Source organism: Macrotis lagotis, chromosome 1 (genome assembly GCF_037893015.1).
Source record: "Macrotis lagotis isolate mMagLag1 chromosome 1, bilby.v1.9.chrom.fasta, whole genome shotgun sequence".
NCBI classification, from domain to species: domain Eukaryota; kingdom Metazoa; phylum Chordata; class Mammalia; order Peramelemorphia; family Peramelidae; genus Macrotis; species Macrotis lagotis.
In genome coordinates, this window is record NC_133658.1 from 132,871,146 (window position 1) to 132,886,904 (window position 15,759).

At 37.5% G+C, this 15,759-nt stretch overlaps 1 protein-coding gene across 6 annotated transcripts in view; it reads right to left on the bottom strand.

Moving 5' to 3' along the window:
• RNF122 (ring finger protein 122) overlaps positions 1 to 15,759 on the bottom strand; it is a 30,928-nt gene that overhangs the window by 211 nt on the left and 14,958 nt on the right. For 4 of the 6 annotated variants that reach the window (XM_074208593.1, XM_074208598.1, XM_074208575.1 and 1 more), the window contains one exon: positions 10,529 to 15,750. In XM_074208593.1, the coding sequence (XP_074064694.1) occupies positions 15,636 to 15,750 (115 nt within the window). In that variant the 3' untranslated portion in view covers positions 10,529 to 15,635. Of the gene's footprint in view, positions 1 to 1,013; positions 1,055 to 10,528; positions 15,751 to 15,759 lie in introns of those variants that run through there. The other 2 variants (XR_012472823.1, XR_012472822.1) reach the window with 2 other exon arrangements.

Genomic DNA, 15,759 nt, shown 5'->3' on the forward strand with positions numbered 1-15,759 from the left:
ATTGTCCTGTCTTAGGGGAATAGAGAGGTCAGAGGAGAGGGAAGGAAATGGATCAGTTAGAACACATACATTTTTGTAAATTAAGTTTACCATCCTATATGGGCACAACACCAAAGATCACTGATCTTTTCCCTTCTCTTTCTCATCTTCCTCCTCCAGATTTGGAGATTGGGCACCATTTGCTCTAAGGAATGAATATCCAATTTTTTAGCTCTTCTGGGCCACATCATCCAACATGAGTTTATCAAGGACCACATATAGAATTTAATATTTCTTTATGACTACAATGTAACACATATTAACAATGAGTATAATAATAAAATGTAATAATGGGCTGCTTGCTATCTGTTTCCTGGCTTGACTGCACCTAGGAAGGTTGTGCTTTGCACTGTCTTCACCTATCCCCAACTGAATTTACCTCTGGCAAAAAAATCCTAGTTACATTTTTTTTAGGTTTTTGCAAGGTAAATGGGGTTAAATGGCTTGCCCAAGGCCACACAGCTAGGTAATTATTAAATGTCTGAGGCTGTATTTGAACTCAGGTACTCCTGACTCTAGGGCTGGTGCTCTATCCACTGCACTACCTAGCCTCCCCCAGTTACATTTTTGATAGTAAATGGTTTGCTTTGATGACAATAATCAAGTTGAGAACCTTGAGTTCCATTATGGATGATATTCAGTTTCATCATGAGAAAGAATTCTTGTTTCCAAACATTGAATAAAAATTAAATAATAATTCCAGCTTGTTGAATATAAGATATTGAACAAAGTCCAACACTAGAATCTTCTGGTAAATGTGGTTAATGTGCTCTAAGTGCGGCTTGTCTGACACTCTACATATACCAACTTGCCCTGATTTCTTCATCCCTTGTAGTTTACTTTCCTTATTTTTTTTGTCTCCTTGACATGTGAAATGCACTTTAGAAAGTTAATAGCTAATCATACAAGGGATGGCATGGAGGAAAAGAAAGATTACCATTAAATTTTAAAAAAGGAAGTAATCAAAATATTACCATTTCTCATTTTTGCTTGTTGAAATCCCATATGAAATTACCTAGAAAATAAGGACTGCTATTATTCTCATTATATGTAAGAAAACTAAGGTCGAAAGTGGGTAAACTACTTGTCCAGGGTCACATAGCTAGCTAGTAAGTGTCTGAGGTCAGATTTGAACTTATCTTCTTCTGTGACTCCTCTCTGACTTGGTTAAGCTACATTTGGGGGATTGTGATCAGTACTTCTTTTTAGAAATAATAATAATAAACAACAACAATAATAATAATAACAATAATAGGATTGATGAAGGATGTCCAAGAAAGAGCAATCAGAACATTCATGTCTGGTTGCAAAAATATACAATTATCAAAACTGTTTGGTACCAGCTAAGAAATGAAGTGGTAGATTAGTGGAATAGGTTAGGTTCATAAGACACAGTAGTAAATAACTGTAGTGATCTATTGTTTGATAAACCCAAAGACTCCAACTTCTGGAATAAGAAATCACTATTTGACAAAAACATCTGGGAAAACTGGAAAATAGGATGGTAGGAACTAGACCTAGATCAACATCTCATACTCTAGACCAAGATAAGGACAAGATGGGCACATGATTTAAACATAGAGATTAATACCAAAAGCCAATCAGAAGAGCAAGGAATTTTTACCTGTCAGCTCTGTGGAAAGGAGAAGAATTTATGACCAAACAAGAAATAGAGAATGTTATGAAATGCAAAATGGATAATTTTGATTACTAAGATTGAAAAGCTTTTGCACAAACAAAATCAATGCAATCAAGATTAGAATGAAACAGAAAGCTGGGAAACAATTTTTACATCCATTGTTTTTGATTTCTAAATTTCTAAAATATATAGAGAAATGAGACAAATTTTAAAGAATACAAGTCATTATTCAATTGATAAATGGTCAAAGGGTATGAACAGTTTTCAGATGATAAAATTAAAACTATAATCATATGAAAAATTCTCTAAATCACTATTAAATAGAGAAAGGTAAATTGAAACAACTCTGAGGTACCACCTCACACATATTAGATTGGATAATATGACAGAAAAGGGAAATGATAAATATTAGAGAGGATATGGGATATGCATTCTTGGTGGAGTTGTGAACTGATCCAGCCATTCTAGAGAGTAATTTGGAACTATGCCCAAAGAGTTATAAATCTGTGCATACCCTTTGATTCAACAGTATCCCTACTTGGGCTATATCCCAAAGAGATTATTAAAAAAGGGGAAAAGACCCACATACACACAAAACAATTTATAGCAGCTCTTTGTGTGGAAACAAGAATTGGAAATTGAGAGGATACCTATTAATTGGGGAATGGCTTAATTGGGGAAATGGTTGAACAAGCATTGGATATGAATGTAATGGAATATTATTGTTTTATAAGAAACAATGAGCAGGCAGATTTCAGAAAAAACTGGAAAGACTTACATGAACTGATATTAAGTGAAGTGAGCAGAACCAGGAGAACATTTGCACACACTAACAGCAACTTTATGATCAACTATGATAAACTTAGTTCTTCTCAACAATACAGTAATCAAAGACCATTCTAAATTGGAAAATGCCATCCCCATATCCAGAGAAACAACTCTAGAATATGAATGCAATTCAGAGAATATTATTTTCACTTTAAAAATTTTGTTTCTTGTTTTTTCTTTCTCATGTTTTCTTCCCTTTTGTTCTGATTCTTCTTTCTCAGCCTAATATGGAAATATGTGTAACATGACTGAGAATGTATAACCTATATCAGATTATTTGCTATCATAGGGAAGGGGGAGGGAAGGCTAGAAGGGAAGAAACTATAAAAATTATTGTTGATGATCCAACCATTCTGGAGAGAAATTTGAAATTATGCACAAAGAGCAATAAAACTGTGCAGATCCTTTGTTCCAGAAATACCACTACTAGGTCTGTATCCCAAAGAGATCACAAAAAGTGTAAAACAACCACATGTGGTATATATAAAATATACCACATGTGCAAAATATTTATAGCAACTCTTTTATTAGTGACAAAGAATTGGAAATTGAGGGGATCACCATCAATGTGGGAATGACTGAATAAAATGTGGTGTATAAATGTGATGGAACATTATTGTTCTGTAAGAAATCATGGGGGATGGGATTTTAGAATAGCCTGGAAAGACTTAGATAAACTGATGCTGAGTGAAGTGAGCAGAAACAGAAGAACATACATACTAACAGCAACATTAGTTGATGATCAACCATGATGGACTTGTTTATTTCAGCAGCACAATAATCAGACTATTCTAAAAGACTTGGGATGGGGGTGGCTAGGTGGCGCAGCGGATGGAGCACTGGCCCTGCAGTCAGCAGTACCTGAGTTCAAATACAGCCTCAAACACTTAATAATTACTTTGCTGTGTGACCTTGGACAAGTCACTTAACTCCACTGCCTTGCAAAAACCTAAAACAAAAAAAGACTTGGGATGAAAAATACTCCATATTGTGGAGTTTAAATGCAGACCAAAGCTTTCTATCTTCAATTTTTGAAAATGGTCTTAGGTATTTTTTTCTTTTCAATTTTTTTTCTGTTTTAATATGATTCTTCATAACATGATTAATATGGATCTATGTTTAGGGTTATATGTGTATAGTCTATATTATATTTCTTTTCTGTTCAAGGAGAGAAGGGGTGGAAGGAAGAGAGGGAGAAAAATGTAAAACTCAAAACCTAATAAAAAAAATGATTGCTGAAAACTATTGCTGCATGTAGTTGGAAAAAACAAAGAAATAAAATATTATTTCCTGCAAAAAAAGAAAGAAGAAAAAAAGATTGCTGAAAACTATTTTTACATATAATTGGAAAAATAAATAAAAAAAAGAAAAAATAGGTATTTTCAGTGTTATCAGCCTTGGTGGGAAAGAGTGATAACAAGGAGCAGGACATGATAGCAATTTCAAATATTTGGAGAACTCCCTCGAAGAAGAGAGAATCTAGATTGTTTCTATTTGTCCTCAAAGAACATCACAGTCTGCCATAACTGGAAGATGCAAAAAGGAGATTTGGTTTGATGCAAGGCAAGAATTTCTGAACAATTGAAGTTATTTCAAAGTGATATAGACTGAAGGTAACAATTTTCTCTTTCTTTGAGATTCTTAAGCAAACATAAGATGACCACTTGTGGGGATAATATTGAAGAATTTCTTGTTCAGCTATTGGATAAGATGTCCTTCCAGTCCTAAGATTCTGTAATTCAATCACAGCAGGTTCTCAAGAAGTATTTTGTTCTATGAAGTTGAATTAACAGGGATCATGCATTCAAGATGCTTATTTTTGCTCATCAAAACTGATAGTCGTTTCTTCCAGTAAATGTAATAATGATGATGATGATGATGATAATTGCTAGCCATTCATGTAGAATTTTTAAGTTTGCATCACATCTCTGATAGAGTAGCTGGTGGTGTAGTGGATAGAATGCTGGACCCAGAGTCAGGAAGATCTGAGTTAAAATTTGACTCTCAGCAAGTCATTTAACCTCTATTTGTCTCAGTTTCTTTATCTGTAAAATGAGAATGATAATAGTATCTATTTCCCAAGGATATTGTGAGGATCAAACATAATAATATTTGTAAAAATAGTTTAGCAAAGTGACTGACACATAACAGGTGCTATTTAAATAATAGATATCATTATTATTATTATTACCTCATTTGATACTTATAACAATCTTTTCACTCAATCATCTAGCTCTTTTTAAGCACCTACTTTCTATTCAAAGAACAACACTGGCTGCCACAAGTAGAAGATGTGAAAAAGGGTAGATTTAGATCGATGCAAGGCAAATATTTCTGAACAACTGAAGCTATCCCAAAGTGACTTGCAGGGGATAACCAAAAACAATCCCTGTACTCAACAAGTTCAATATTCAGTATGGGTGACATTTTTGTACAAGATATATATGATAAATTGGCACATGGTAGGTCCTTAATAAAAGTTAGGAAAGGCTTCTTGTAGAAGTGGGATTTTAACTGAAACTGAAGGAAGCCAATAGGCAGAGATGAGGGTAGAGATCTAGACAGGAGATGGAGTGACTTGTTCAAAGAACAGCAAGGAGGCCAGTGTCACTGGATCAGAGTATGTGGGTGGGGGAGGGGAAGGTGGGGAATAAGAAGACTGAAAAGGTGATTAGAGAGAGGGATAGGTTATTTAAGGTTTTGAAAGCCAAGCAGAGAATTTTATTTGATTTTGGAAGAGATGGGAAGCCAATGGAATTTATTAAATATGTGAGTGATATGGCTGAACCTGCCCTTTTTAGTCAAACGTTTTCTGTTATCCTCTTCCTATAAATACTTTCTCATATATAAACCTTTCTAGATTTAATGTATTCAAAAGCTTTCTCTTTTGTGGGGGGGACTTTGCAACACTTGTCCAAGGCCACATAGCTAGGTAATTTTTAAGTGTCTGAGGTTGGATTTGAACTCAGGTCCTCCAGGGCCAGTGCCACCTAGCTGCCCCTTCAAAAGGTTTTTCAACCATTTGGAAATAAGATGTAGAAAATCAAAGGTGTCTGTTAGGAGCCAGGGTCTCTAAGCTGTTTGACACAGTCGCAGCAAGAAGACTCAAGGCAATCACACTGCCTAATGGAACATTTCCTTCTTCAATATGTATAGGGATTTCATGCATACCAATATTTATAGGTCTATATTGATTGCAATATTTACTCACCCTAATAGTGGAATGACTATAAAGGAAGGATTTCAGAGAAATTCCTTGAATAAAACAGATTGTAAACTCTGTCTAAATTTAACAGGACTGCCTCTCCCTGAGGCATACAAAAAGCTTCAACATTATGAAATCTCTGGAAAACTCAACACTGGGAATTCCAAGGAGATGTCAGAATATATACAGGGAAAACAGATACAAGATGGGTCAGATAGAATTTCATGGAAATTAATAGTTTTGCCCCCCTTATCATACACAGGAATATATGAAAAAGATGGTGAGAAAATAGTTAGTACAGGTGACCAATATGTGAACTCCAACAGCCTCAGTTTCATGGGAAAGAATAAAAAAGTCCCAGAAACTGTGGTTTCTACCAACAAGGCCTGAAAGAAAAATTGGTTATTGTAAGAGTTAATGGATGGGTAGACAAGCATAAAGACCCTCACTATAGATTGTTAAGGAAGTGTATCTAAAAACATTACTTACACAAAAATATAAAAAACTTTCCATTAAAGAATTGCTTAATTAATAACTTTGAATTAATTAACAAATATACAATGTAGTAATAAATAAGGTAACAGATAGGTTGAGGTCATCATGGTCTGAGTAGGGATAAGAAATCAATTAACTATATGATTATTAATTAAAATTATAATCACATAATTAAAACTTGTAACCACATGAATTATATAATTGATGATGAAAATCGTACACTTTTGTAACCAAGGAAATATTAGCTTGCTTTCTTGAAGCATACATGATTCTGAGACTATAAAAATAAATCCAAGCAGCTGACAGTCAGTCAACCTGCTCCTGCCTTTACCCCCTTGTTGACTCAACTCATTTTGCCGACTCTATCCCTCCTGTTAGGTTCCAAGGACCCCACGGAGGCTGTACCCCCGCAGGTGTCCTATAGGAAGATCAGTTGGGCAGTTTAAATGGAGAATACATTGGATTGGGGAAAAATTTGAGTCAGGGAGATCAACCAGAAGGTTATTGCAATAGTTAAAGTGCGGAATCTGCACCAGGTATTGACAGTGTCGGGGGGGGGGGGGTATACCCTGTGAGATAATTGCTATTATTATTCCTATTTTACAGATGAAGTAACTGATTCTGAGAGAGGTTAAAAGTCACATAGCTGGTAAATGTCTAAGGAAAAATTTGAACTTAGATCCTCCTGACTTCAAGTCCACTGCTATCCACTGGACAATCTAATTGTCCCTAACATCTCTGGTTTTTCCTCATGTGAGAAGGAATCTTTTTTGGACAGTGTTAATGCTTTCAAGACTTTTAGACTATTTCTTTCCATTCTAGACTTCACAATATTTTCATTTTCCACTTTTAGAACAATAAGTATGAGATGGACCTCAAAATATCATTAGGTCTGTTTCCAGGAACACACCCAATACAGATACCTTTTCTTCCTATTTTTAAAGATTTCAGTACAACTTGTCTTTTTGTCTATACTTTTGTATCATTTTTATGTGTGCAAAATTCTTCCATTTATCAATACCAGTGTTTTCCTTTTTTTGTAATTCATGATGAATTGCAAATTCATATTCTTCTCTGTAAAATTAAAGAATAAATACTCAGATGAATCACATAATCATGCTGGAAGACATTAAATCATCCCTTTGGATGTAGTTAAAATTACCCATTTTTGAATGTGGAAGGAAAAAAGTCATCTTTTCTTACCCTCCTTATAAGAAAAAAAAAACAGGTGTTGATCAGGAGTACCTAGACCCTGCATTTCCAACCTCAGCTGTAGATCATATCTTTTACTTTGTTCATGAGACTATCTTATGGGAAAGAATTAGAAGGCTGGCTGAGATCCAAGTTTATAGCAAATGTTAAGTCCTAGCTCTTTTTCACAGGAGGAAATTAAGTTGGATGGACATGACTAGTTTTTCACAGAGTCATGTTGGTTGTTATTCAGTGTGGTTATATATTAAATGATTGTTTAAACGAATTGTTTTGTGAGTGATTTCTTTCTACTTGTCCATATTAAATACTTGAGATGATTTGTGCTGAGATGAGGCATAAAAACACCTTATAAAGGATGCATTGAAAGGAAAAAGATATAAACTGGTCACATTGTGAGAATTGAAGACAAGATGCATGGTATCCTTGACTTTTTTTAAATTGAGGGGAAAATCATAAGAATGTTGGAAAATCATAGACAAGAGCTATTCTGGAAAACTATTTGGAACTATAGTAGAAAATTACCTAAACTTTTTATATACTTTGATTCAGTGATCCTACAACCCAAGGAGTTCAGAGTTAGAGGAAAATATCATATATATATATATATATATATATATATATATATACACACACACATGCATATATATGCATATGTATATACAAAAAATATGCAAAGCAAAAACAAAAAGACCTAGAAAATGAATGCCTATTAGTTGGAAAATGGCTGAACAAATCATGATATCGGATTGAAATAGAATCTTATTGTGCCACAGGAAATAGCAAATATGAAGAATTCAGAGAAATTTGGCAAGGCTTGCATGAACCGATGCACATCAAAATAGCAAGAATTAAGAGAATATATACAATGTCCACAATGTAAAGGGAAATAGTATTAAAAATAGAACATATCTTGACATGCTACTAACCATTCTTGATACTAAAAACATGACCATGAAACATATTTCCTTTGGCTAGAAAGGTGGCAAATTATTATTATTATTATTTATGTTATTTTAATTTTTTTGGTTTTTGTAAGACAATGGGGTTAAGTGGCTTGCCGAAGACCACACAGCTAAGTAATTATTAAGTGTCTGAGGCTGGATTTGAACTCAGGTACTCCTGACTCCAGGGCCGGTACTCTATCCACTGTATCACCTAGCTGCCCCCATATTATTATTTTTTAAAGATTTTATTTATGTTGAGCTTTACAATTCCCCCCCCTAATCTTACTTCTCTCCCCCCATCCTTCCCCCTCAGAAGTGTTTACATTGCCAGTGCCAGTGTTTACATTGTTTCCATGATATATCTTGATCCAAATTGAATGTGATGAGAGAGAAATCATATCCTTAAGGAAGAAACATAAAGTAAAAGAGATAGCAGGATCAGACAATAAGATATCAATTTTTTTCTAAATTAAAGGTAATAGTCTTTGGTCTTTGTTCAAACTCCACAGTCTTTTCTCTGGATACAGATAGTATTCTCCATTGCAGAGAGCCCCAAATTGTCCCGATGGTTACACTGATGGAATAAGCGAGTCCATCAAGGTTGATCATCAACCCCGTTTTTCTGGTTCTGCTCATCTCACTGAGCATTAGTTCATACAAATCCCTCCAGGCTTCCCTGAATTCCCATCCCTCCTGGTTTCTAATAGAATAGTGTTCCATGATATACATATACCACAGTTTGCTAAGTCATTCCCCAATTGAAGGACATTTACTTGATTTCTAATTTTTTGCCACCACAAACAGGGCTGCTATGAATATTTTGTACAAGTTATGTTTTTACCCTTTTTCCATCATCTCTTCAGTGTATAGACCCAGTAGTGGTATTGCTGGATCAAAGGGTATGCACATGTTTGCTGTCCTTTGGGCATAGTTTCAGACTGCTCTCCAGAAAGGTTGGATGAGTTCACAGCTCCAACAATGTATTAGTGTGAGGTGGCAAATTATTTGTATTAATTGAGGTATAATTGAGGCATTTGTATAAATTGAGGGTGGTTAGGTGGTGAAGTGGATAGATCACCGGCCCTGAAGTCAGGAGTACCTGAGTTCAAATCTGACCTCAGACACTTAATAATTACCTAGTTGTGTGGCCTTGGGCAAGCCACTTAACCCCATTGCCTTGGAAAAGAAAAAAAAAGCCTAATAATATTTTGTCATACACAGTCTGTATGTTAGTTTCTTGTGCTTAATCAATGGTCTAAAAAAAGAAGCATGAAAAAACAAAAGATTTTAAAAAGAAGCATAAACAAACAAACAAATAAATAAATAAATGAATATTTTTAAAAAATATATGGCAGAATAAGAAGTTATTGGGTGAGTTATTGGATAGGATTGGATTTTTGATCAATGGAGGTTAGTCCTAAAACCAGAGATTCATCAAAGTATTAGGTTAAACTAGCTTATCTGTTATTTCCACATTGTCCTGTTTGTTAAAGGTCTTTTGTTGGGGCCAAAAGGGACTTTCTAACCACTATCCTCTCCAACACAGACCAGAATTGATACCTCCACACCAATTCCCCTTTAGGGCTCTTCCTCCATCCTCTTCCTCTCTCCATTCCTCCCTCCCCTTACCCCACTACATATTGGGGTAGGGCACTGACACTTTTTTTATTTTGCTAGGCAATGGGGTTAAGTGGCTTGCCCAAGGCCACACAGCTAGGTAATTATTAAGTGTCTGAGACCATATTTGAACTCAGGTACTCCTGACTCCAGGGCTGGTGCTCTATCCACTGCACCACCTAGCTGCCCGGCACTGACACTAGCAAAGCAAGAATAGAAAGGGCAGGAAAGGCAAAGGAAAAAGCTCAGGATTGTAACTTGGAAACTTCCCATGATCTTTGGGTCATGGAAGGAAAAGTAAAGTCATCATGGGCTTGTGAGGCTCTATTTTCAGGATATAGGGAATCCTTATTCCAAACTTTTACTTATTCTGGGTACTTCACTCCAGATATAAAGGTAACTCAGGTGTTGTATGCATAGGAATAGGGTCTCACCTTTGAGAGCAGCAAGGAAATGTCAATCAGCCAAGAAACTAGAAGTTTCACACCTAGAATTTTCCAGACTAGAAGATCCAGAGAAGGGAGATTCCAGAGAAAACACAGGAGGCATTAGAATTATAAGGCACAGAAAGCTTGTTAGAGAAAAACAAGGCTTGAAGTATCACTTTTTTTCCCTCTGTACATTAACATTCATTATTTTGGCTTCCATTTCTTCTTCTGAATAACCAATAATATTTCCTATTATTTTTAATTCATATCTATTCATCCTTTGATGCTACTGTATATATCACCCAAATAGAAACAGAAGAGGACTCAAGTGAGGACAGAAGAAGGAAGGGAGTGATGGGCTCAGATCAGAACTAACTGGGAGATGAGTGGGACCCAGGAAATAAGAAGAAAATCCAGTGACAATCAGGAAGGGAAAGGGGTGATTGGGATGTGATTCAGGGGGGAGGCAGGGATTTTCATTGAAACTGATCCTGGGTCTTAAGCTCAAGTTGTCTTCACAATGTTACTTTGATTGTCTACCTTGTTCTCCTATATGTACTTACTTCCTTGGGGTTAGCTAATGCAAGCCTTCCCAAGATTCTCTGAAATGATCCCTTTTGTTCCCTTTCAGTTTCATCCTGTAGTCCTCTATGTACTCAATGCTTCAGCTAAACTGAACTATTTTTCTATTCTCTCTCTCTCTCTTTCACCTTCCAGTCCATTCCCTGTCTTTAGATCTCTCTCCATGTGCTCATGTTTTCTCCTGGTTCCTTGTTGAATCCCTACCCCCTCCTCTAAAGCATCCATCTTCCAGATCCATTTTCCCCTTGAACTTCATGTAACTCTTTCCCCTTGATCCTCTCTAATGCACTTGTGAACAAGCAGCCTGAAACAAAGGGTAGACTGCTGGTCTGGGTATTAGAAAGACCTGCCTTCAAGCTCTGCTTTCTGACATGCCCCAGCTGTGTGACCCGAGACAAATCACTTAGCTTCTCAGCCCCAGATCAGCAGCAGATAGGCATGAGGTGGAGGGAAGTTTCTATACTGAGGAAGTGAGGGGGATTTCTACATTCAGAGTTCCCAGCACAGAGGAAATCACAGTTCTGAACCAGATAGCAGTGTGCTGGTAAAGGTTTAGCAACCAGTTCTCCTAAAAAAATATACCCATAGCACAGTTTTAAGTTTAAGCTGCATTTTAACAGCTTTTCTATCACTTTCTTCTGCCTATACATTTCACAAAACATTTAATTAAGCTTTGATTTGTAGCATTTGCTGATTTCAAAAATATAAATGCTCCTGTTGGAAATTTAACAATAAGTTCTGCTGAGTCTACTTGAGCTGAATCCAGTTTAATCCTGGTACTAATGGACAAAAAAGAGGCACATATTATCTAACAGTTCAATTGTCTGTGTATATCTTCCTTTTCCACTATAAGGTTGATGAGGGCAGCAAAATGAATCTTTTTTTTTTAAATCTCCCTCAACTCAGAGAATAGGTATTTACAAAATGTGAATTTAGGGGTTTGACAGAAGGTGTTCTTGATCAGTTGACTGAACTTACTAACCCCAGTAGTGTGACCTTTAGTATTTTTAATTTTATCTTCCAATGAATGCTGTGGAAATACACCTTAGGCCTCCTGGAGGCGGTCTTCAGTAAATACAATAAAAATTGGTGGTCTCCAGGGGAGTCCTTTTGGCTGACTTATAAAAGAAAGTCTTCAATGGCAGACTTAGTCCTTTATCCCTTTTTCTTTTTTCCCCTCCTTTCCTAGGAGAGTTTGAAGCGTGTCTCTGAGTCTTGGTTAACTTCCTGTTCCTCAAGGAGACCCAAATGACTCCTTAGGACAGAGGCACAAGAAAACTTGGCATGTGCCATCATCCCTCTTTTCTCCCCTCCCCCCAAATGCAAGAGTGTAACTAGGTGATGGAGTGAATAGAGCAAGTTTGACTTAAGAGTTAGAATGTGTCCTGCTTCAGACACTTACTAGCTGTGTAACCCCGGGCAAGTCACTTAACCTTTACCATCTCCATTTCTTCCTTCATCTCTAAAATGGAGATAATTGTTGGGAGGATAAAAATGAGATAACATAATATGCTTTGCAACCTTTGCTAAATAAATGTTAACTATTATTATTTCAAAGCCTTTGTTCCAGTCTTGGGAGACTATGGCATAGGCAACTGGAGAGGGGGAACAATGGAGTCTGAGTGGGGAAGAGTTCCAGATCCATCCATCCATCCATCCATCCATCCATTCTCTCTCTCTCTCTCCTCCAGGTCTTATCACTTCTCTTTTTCTTACCAAGGATAGTTAAACATTCAACTGGAATCAGGTAAGGTTTTGCATATGAGATGACATCTGTATTGAGCTTAAAGAAAGGTGTTAGGGCTTCCAAGAGGCAGAGTTGAGCAAGAAATGCATTCTAGACTTGAGAGGAGGACAGCTTATTGAAAGGTATGGGTACTGGATCTGTAATACTGTTTGTGAAATAGCAAATGGGCCATTTTTGCTATCCTGATGAATTTTTCTGTGGCTCTTTCAACCTCAGAGGTTATACTTATAGCCAGTCCAAACCTGATAGTTTGATGAATGAGACTTTTATTGAGAAAAAGGCATTTTTGGGCAGTGTCAGCTTCTTGTAGAGAAATTACAAATGAGACACCCTAAGTGGACATTTTTATGCCAGGATTTAGAGAAGCAAAAATTTCTTAAATTTGCCCACTGAAAATTATGAATTTGGATTATTTGAATAATGTGGGTCTGATGGGATGGGGGATAACCCCCAGTTAAGCAATGTCAAGTTTGTTTCCTTTCAGAGGAGTACAGAGCTGATTTGGTTGTTGGCCCTTTGTTCTGGAAGAGGACCAAAATGACATCACTATGTCAGAGATGAGTAACAGTGTGTCTGACTGTGGCTGATCTGACCAATACAAGCTCAAAATACTCATCCACAGGAAAGGCACAAATTGTCCATGTGAACATTTAGGATGGATCCTCTAAATTTGTCCATCTTGTGTTTCTTTTGAACCATTACAATTCTGCTATGCTTATAGAGCACAGTACCCTTTCTGATAAGGGTACATCATGCTGGGTAGTCCTGTCTTCCATGTTGCTATGCCAAGATTGAGTATGTCCCTACAGTGGAAATTGGAATATGAGACATAAGCCTCCTCACAAACTTCTAAATTATTTTCCCTTCTGAAGAATGTAAACCATAGGATAGTATTCAGGCTGAAAGACAATATTTTGAGCTGGAAGAGAGGTGATCTAATCCAATGACCTTATTTTGAAAATAAGGAAACTGAGGCCCATATAGGGTTGTATAGGGTTAAAAAAAGATATGAACCTATGTCCTCTGATTCCAAAACCAGTCATTTTCCCATAGTACCAATCTTGCTTCTGGACTTTTGGATCCCAGGGAAAATTGGACTTATTAACAAAGAAAAATTATTTCTGGGCTATTCTGAGTGCTTTATTTTTGCATTTTCTATAAGGTGGAGGAAATTTTATCCTGTCTCTATTGTTACTTTGAGCGCTTACACAGCATCAAGAAATCTTCCCCACAACTCTAGTGACCTAGTCATGAGTTATATTCTGATATCTCCCAGATAAATCATTTTAGGGCCATCTTGAGTGGAAGTGATTTGGGACTTACCCCCAAAATGGATTCAGTGTCTGTCCAGGTCCTGAGGGACTGGGACTCCTTAAAAAAGTGGAATGAATTGATCAAAACAGTAAAGTGACTTTCCCAAAACTGCAGTAAGTGATCAAGAGAAAACTCACATTCAATTTTTCTGCATTCCAAATCCAACATTCTTCTCCATGGCAATATGGATGAATTTTTCATGTCTATAAGTTCTTATTAGATAGGTTGGTGATAAGTCTCATTTTAGTGTGCACAGATAACCCTAGAACTTATAGCAGAATTTCTTTTATGAAGATAGTTATAAGGTGAAGGGGGAGTCTTTGTCTTTCCTTGATTATCATCAGAAAAGCTAAAATTGTGGCTTCTCCCAATGGGTTCTGACCACATCTACAGCAACAACAGAATTAGACAATCTGCTTTATTTATTTGTTTTTTTTTGCATACACCCTTCTTCCCACCCCCCACCCACTATGGGGAGAAATGGGACTCCCCAGGTGTCCCATGTACAAAGTCTGAGACTGTGAGGAGACTAATGTATAAAAATACTATTTACAAAAGAGCAAAGGGCATCTGGTCCCGCTAAGGTTTCCAGACTCCTCCATTCTCAGCACTGACCTCTGTCCCTCCTCCCCTTCCCCTTTCAGGAAACCAACTTTCATCCATTCCCCAGAAATCACCCTGGTTGTAGGGAAATACATCTTCTATTGGGAGATGCATCAAACCCTTTAGGATCTAGGAGGGTGGAAAGAGGAGCTCTAGGACTAAGTAAGGAAAGTGGAAAAAGGTCAGGTTAAGAAACTGGTGGCACCACAGATCCCAGCTCTGGGCAGGATGCTTGCTTCCACACTTTGTCAGCTCAGCCAGCCAGCTGCTGTTTCTGAAGGTCCAATGTAAACATTAACTTTTTTAAAAAAAATTATGGAGGTGATCTATCAGCCCTCCACCATCTCTGCCATAGGCAGAACTCCTCTGTTTTCCATGATTCCTCCCATCCCTCCCTCCCCCCAGCCTGGGTCTTACTCCTTCTATCCTTCTTTCTTCCAAGTCACCTGCTTGAAGGTAGGTGGGGAAAGAAGGAGGAAGAATTACCAATTGGGACGGGGCCTGCTTCATCCCTTCCTCCCCATATGCACCTCAGAATCTAAGAAGAAGTTCCTGCCTAGATGGGGTGAGTGACTTGCCTAGTCCTGGTCATCCTAAAGAGCAATAGGCCTTGATTTCCCTGATGGCCCTTGGTCCTTGTTTGCTCAGATCCATACCCTTCATTGGATCAGGAGATGCTTAATTACTCTACAGCACAGGCAAAGCACAAGCTATGGCAACACAAGCCAGCGACCTTGACCTGTGATACCAAGGTAGAGGAGCAGGGAAGGAGATGTCAGGGTGCTGGAGAGAGGAGGGAGAAGGAGGAGGAGACTCTGGACTTAGCCTCTTCTTAAGGAAGGACAAGGACCAGCCTGCCCATTCTCTTTTCAGCTAAAGGGAGAGCCCCTGAGGGACACCTGCCACTCTGAAGGCATGCAATTTAAGAGTAGACCAGGCAGGCACTTTGCATTTAGGTGTCCGAATCCTAGGGAAAAGGTGGTCAGACCAGTTCATCCAGGAGGGTGCCAATGCTCTGAGTGGCCTCTGGGGGTCCAGCGATGGGTTTATTGCACATTGGACAGACACAACGGACTTCTAGCCACTTCACCAGACACCTGCAGGGA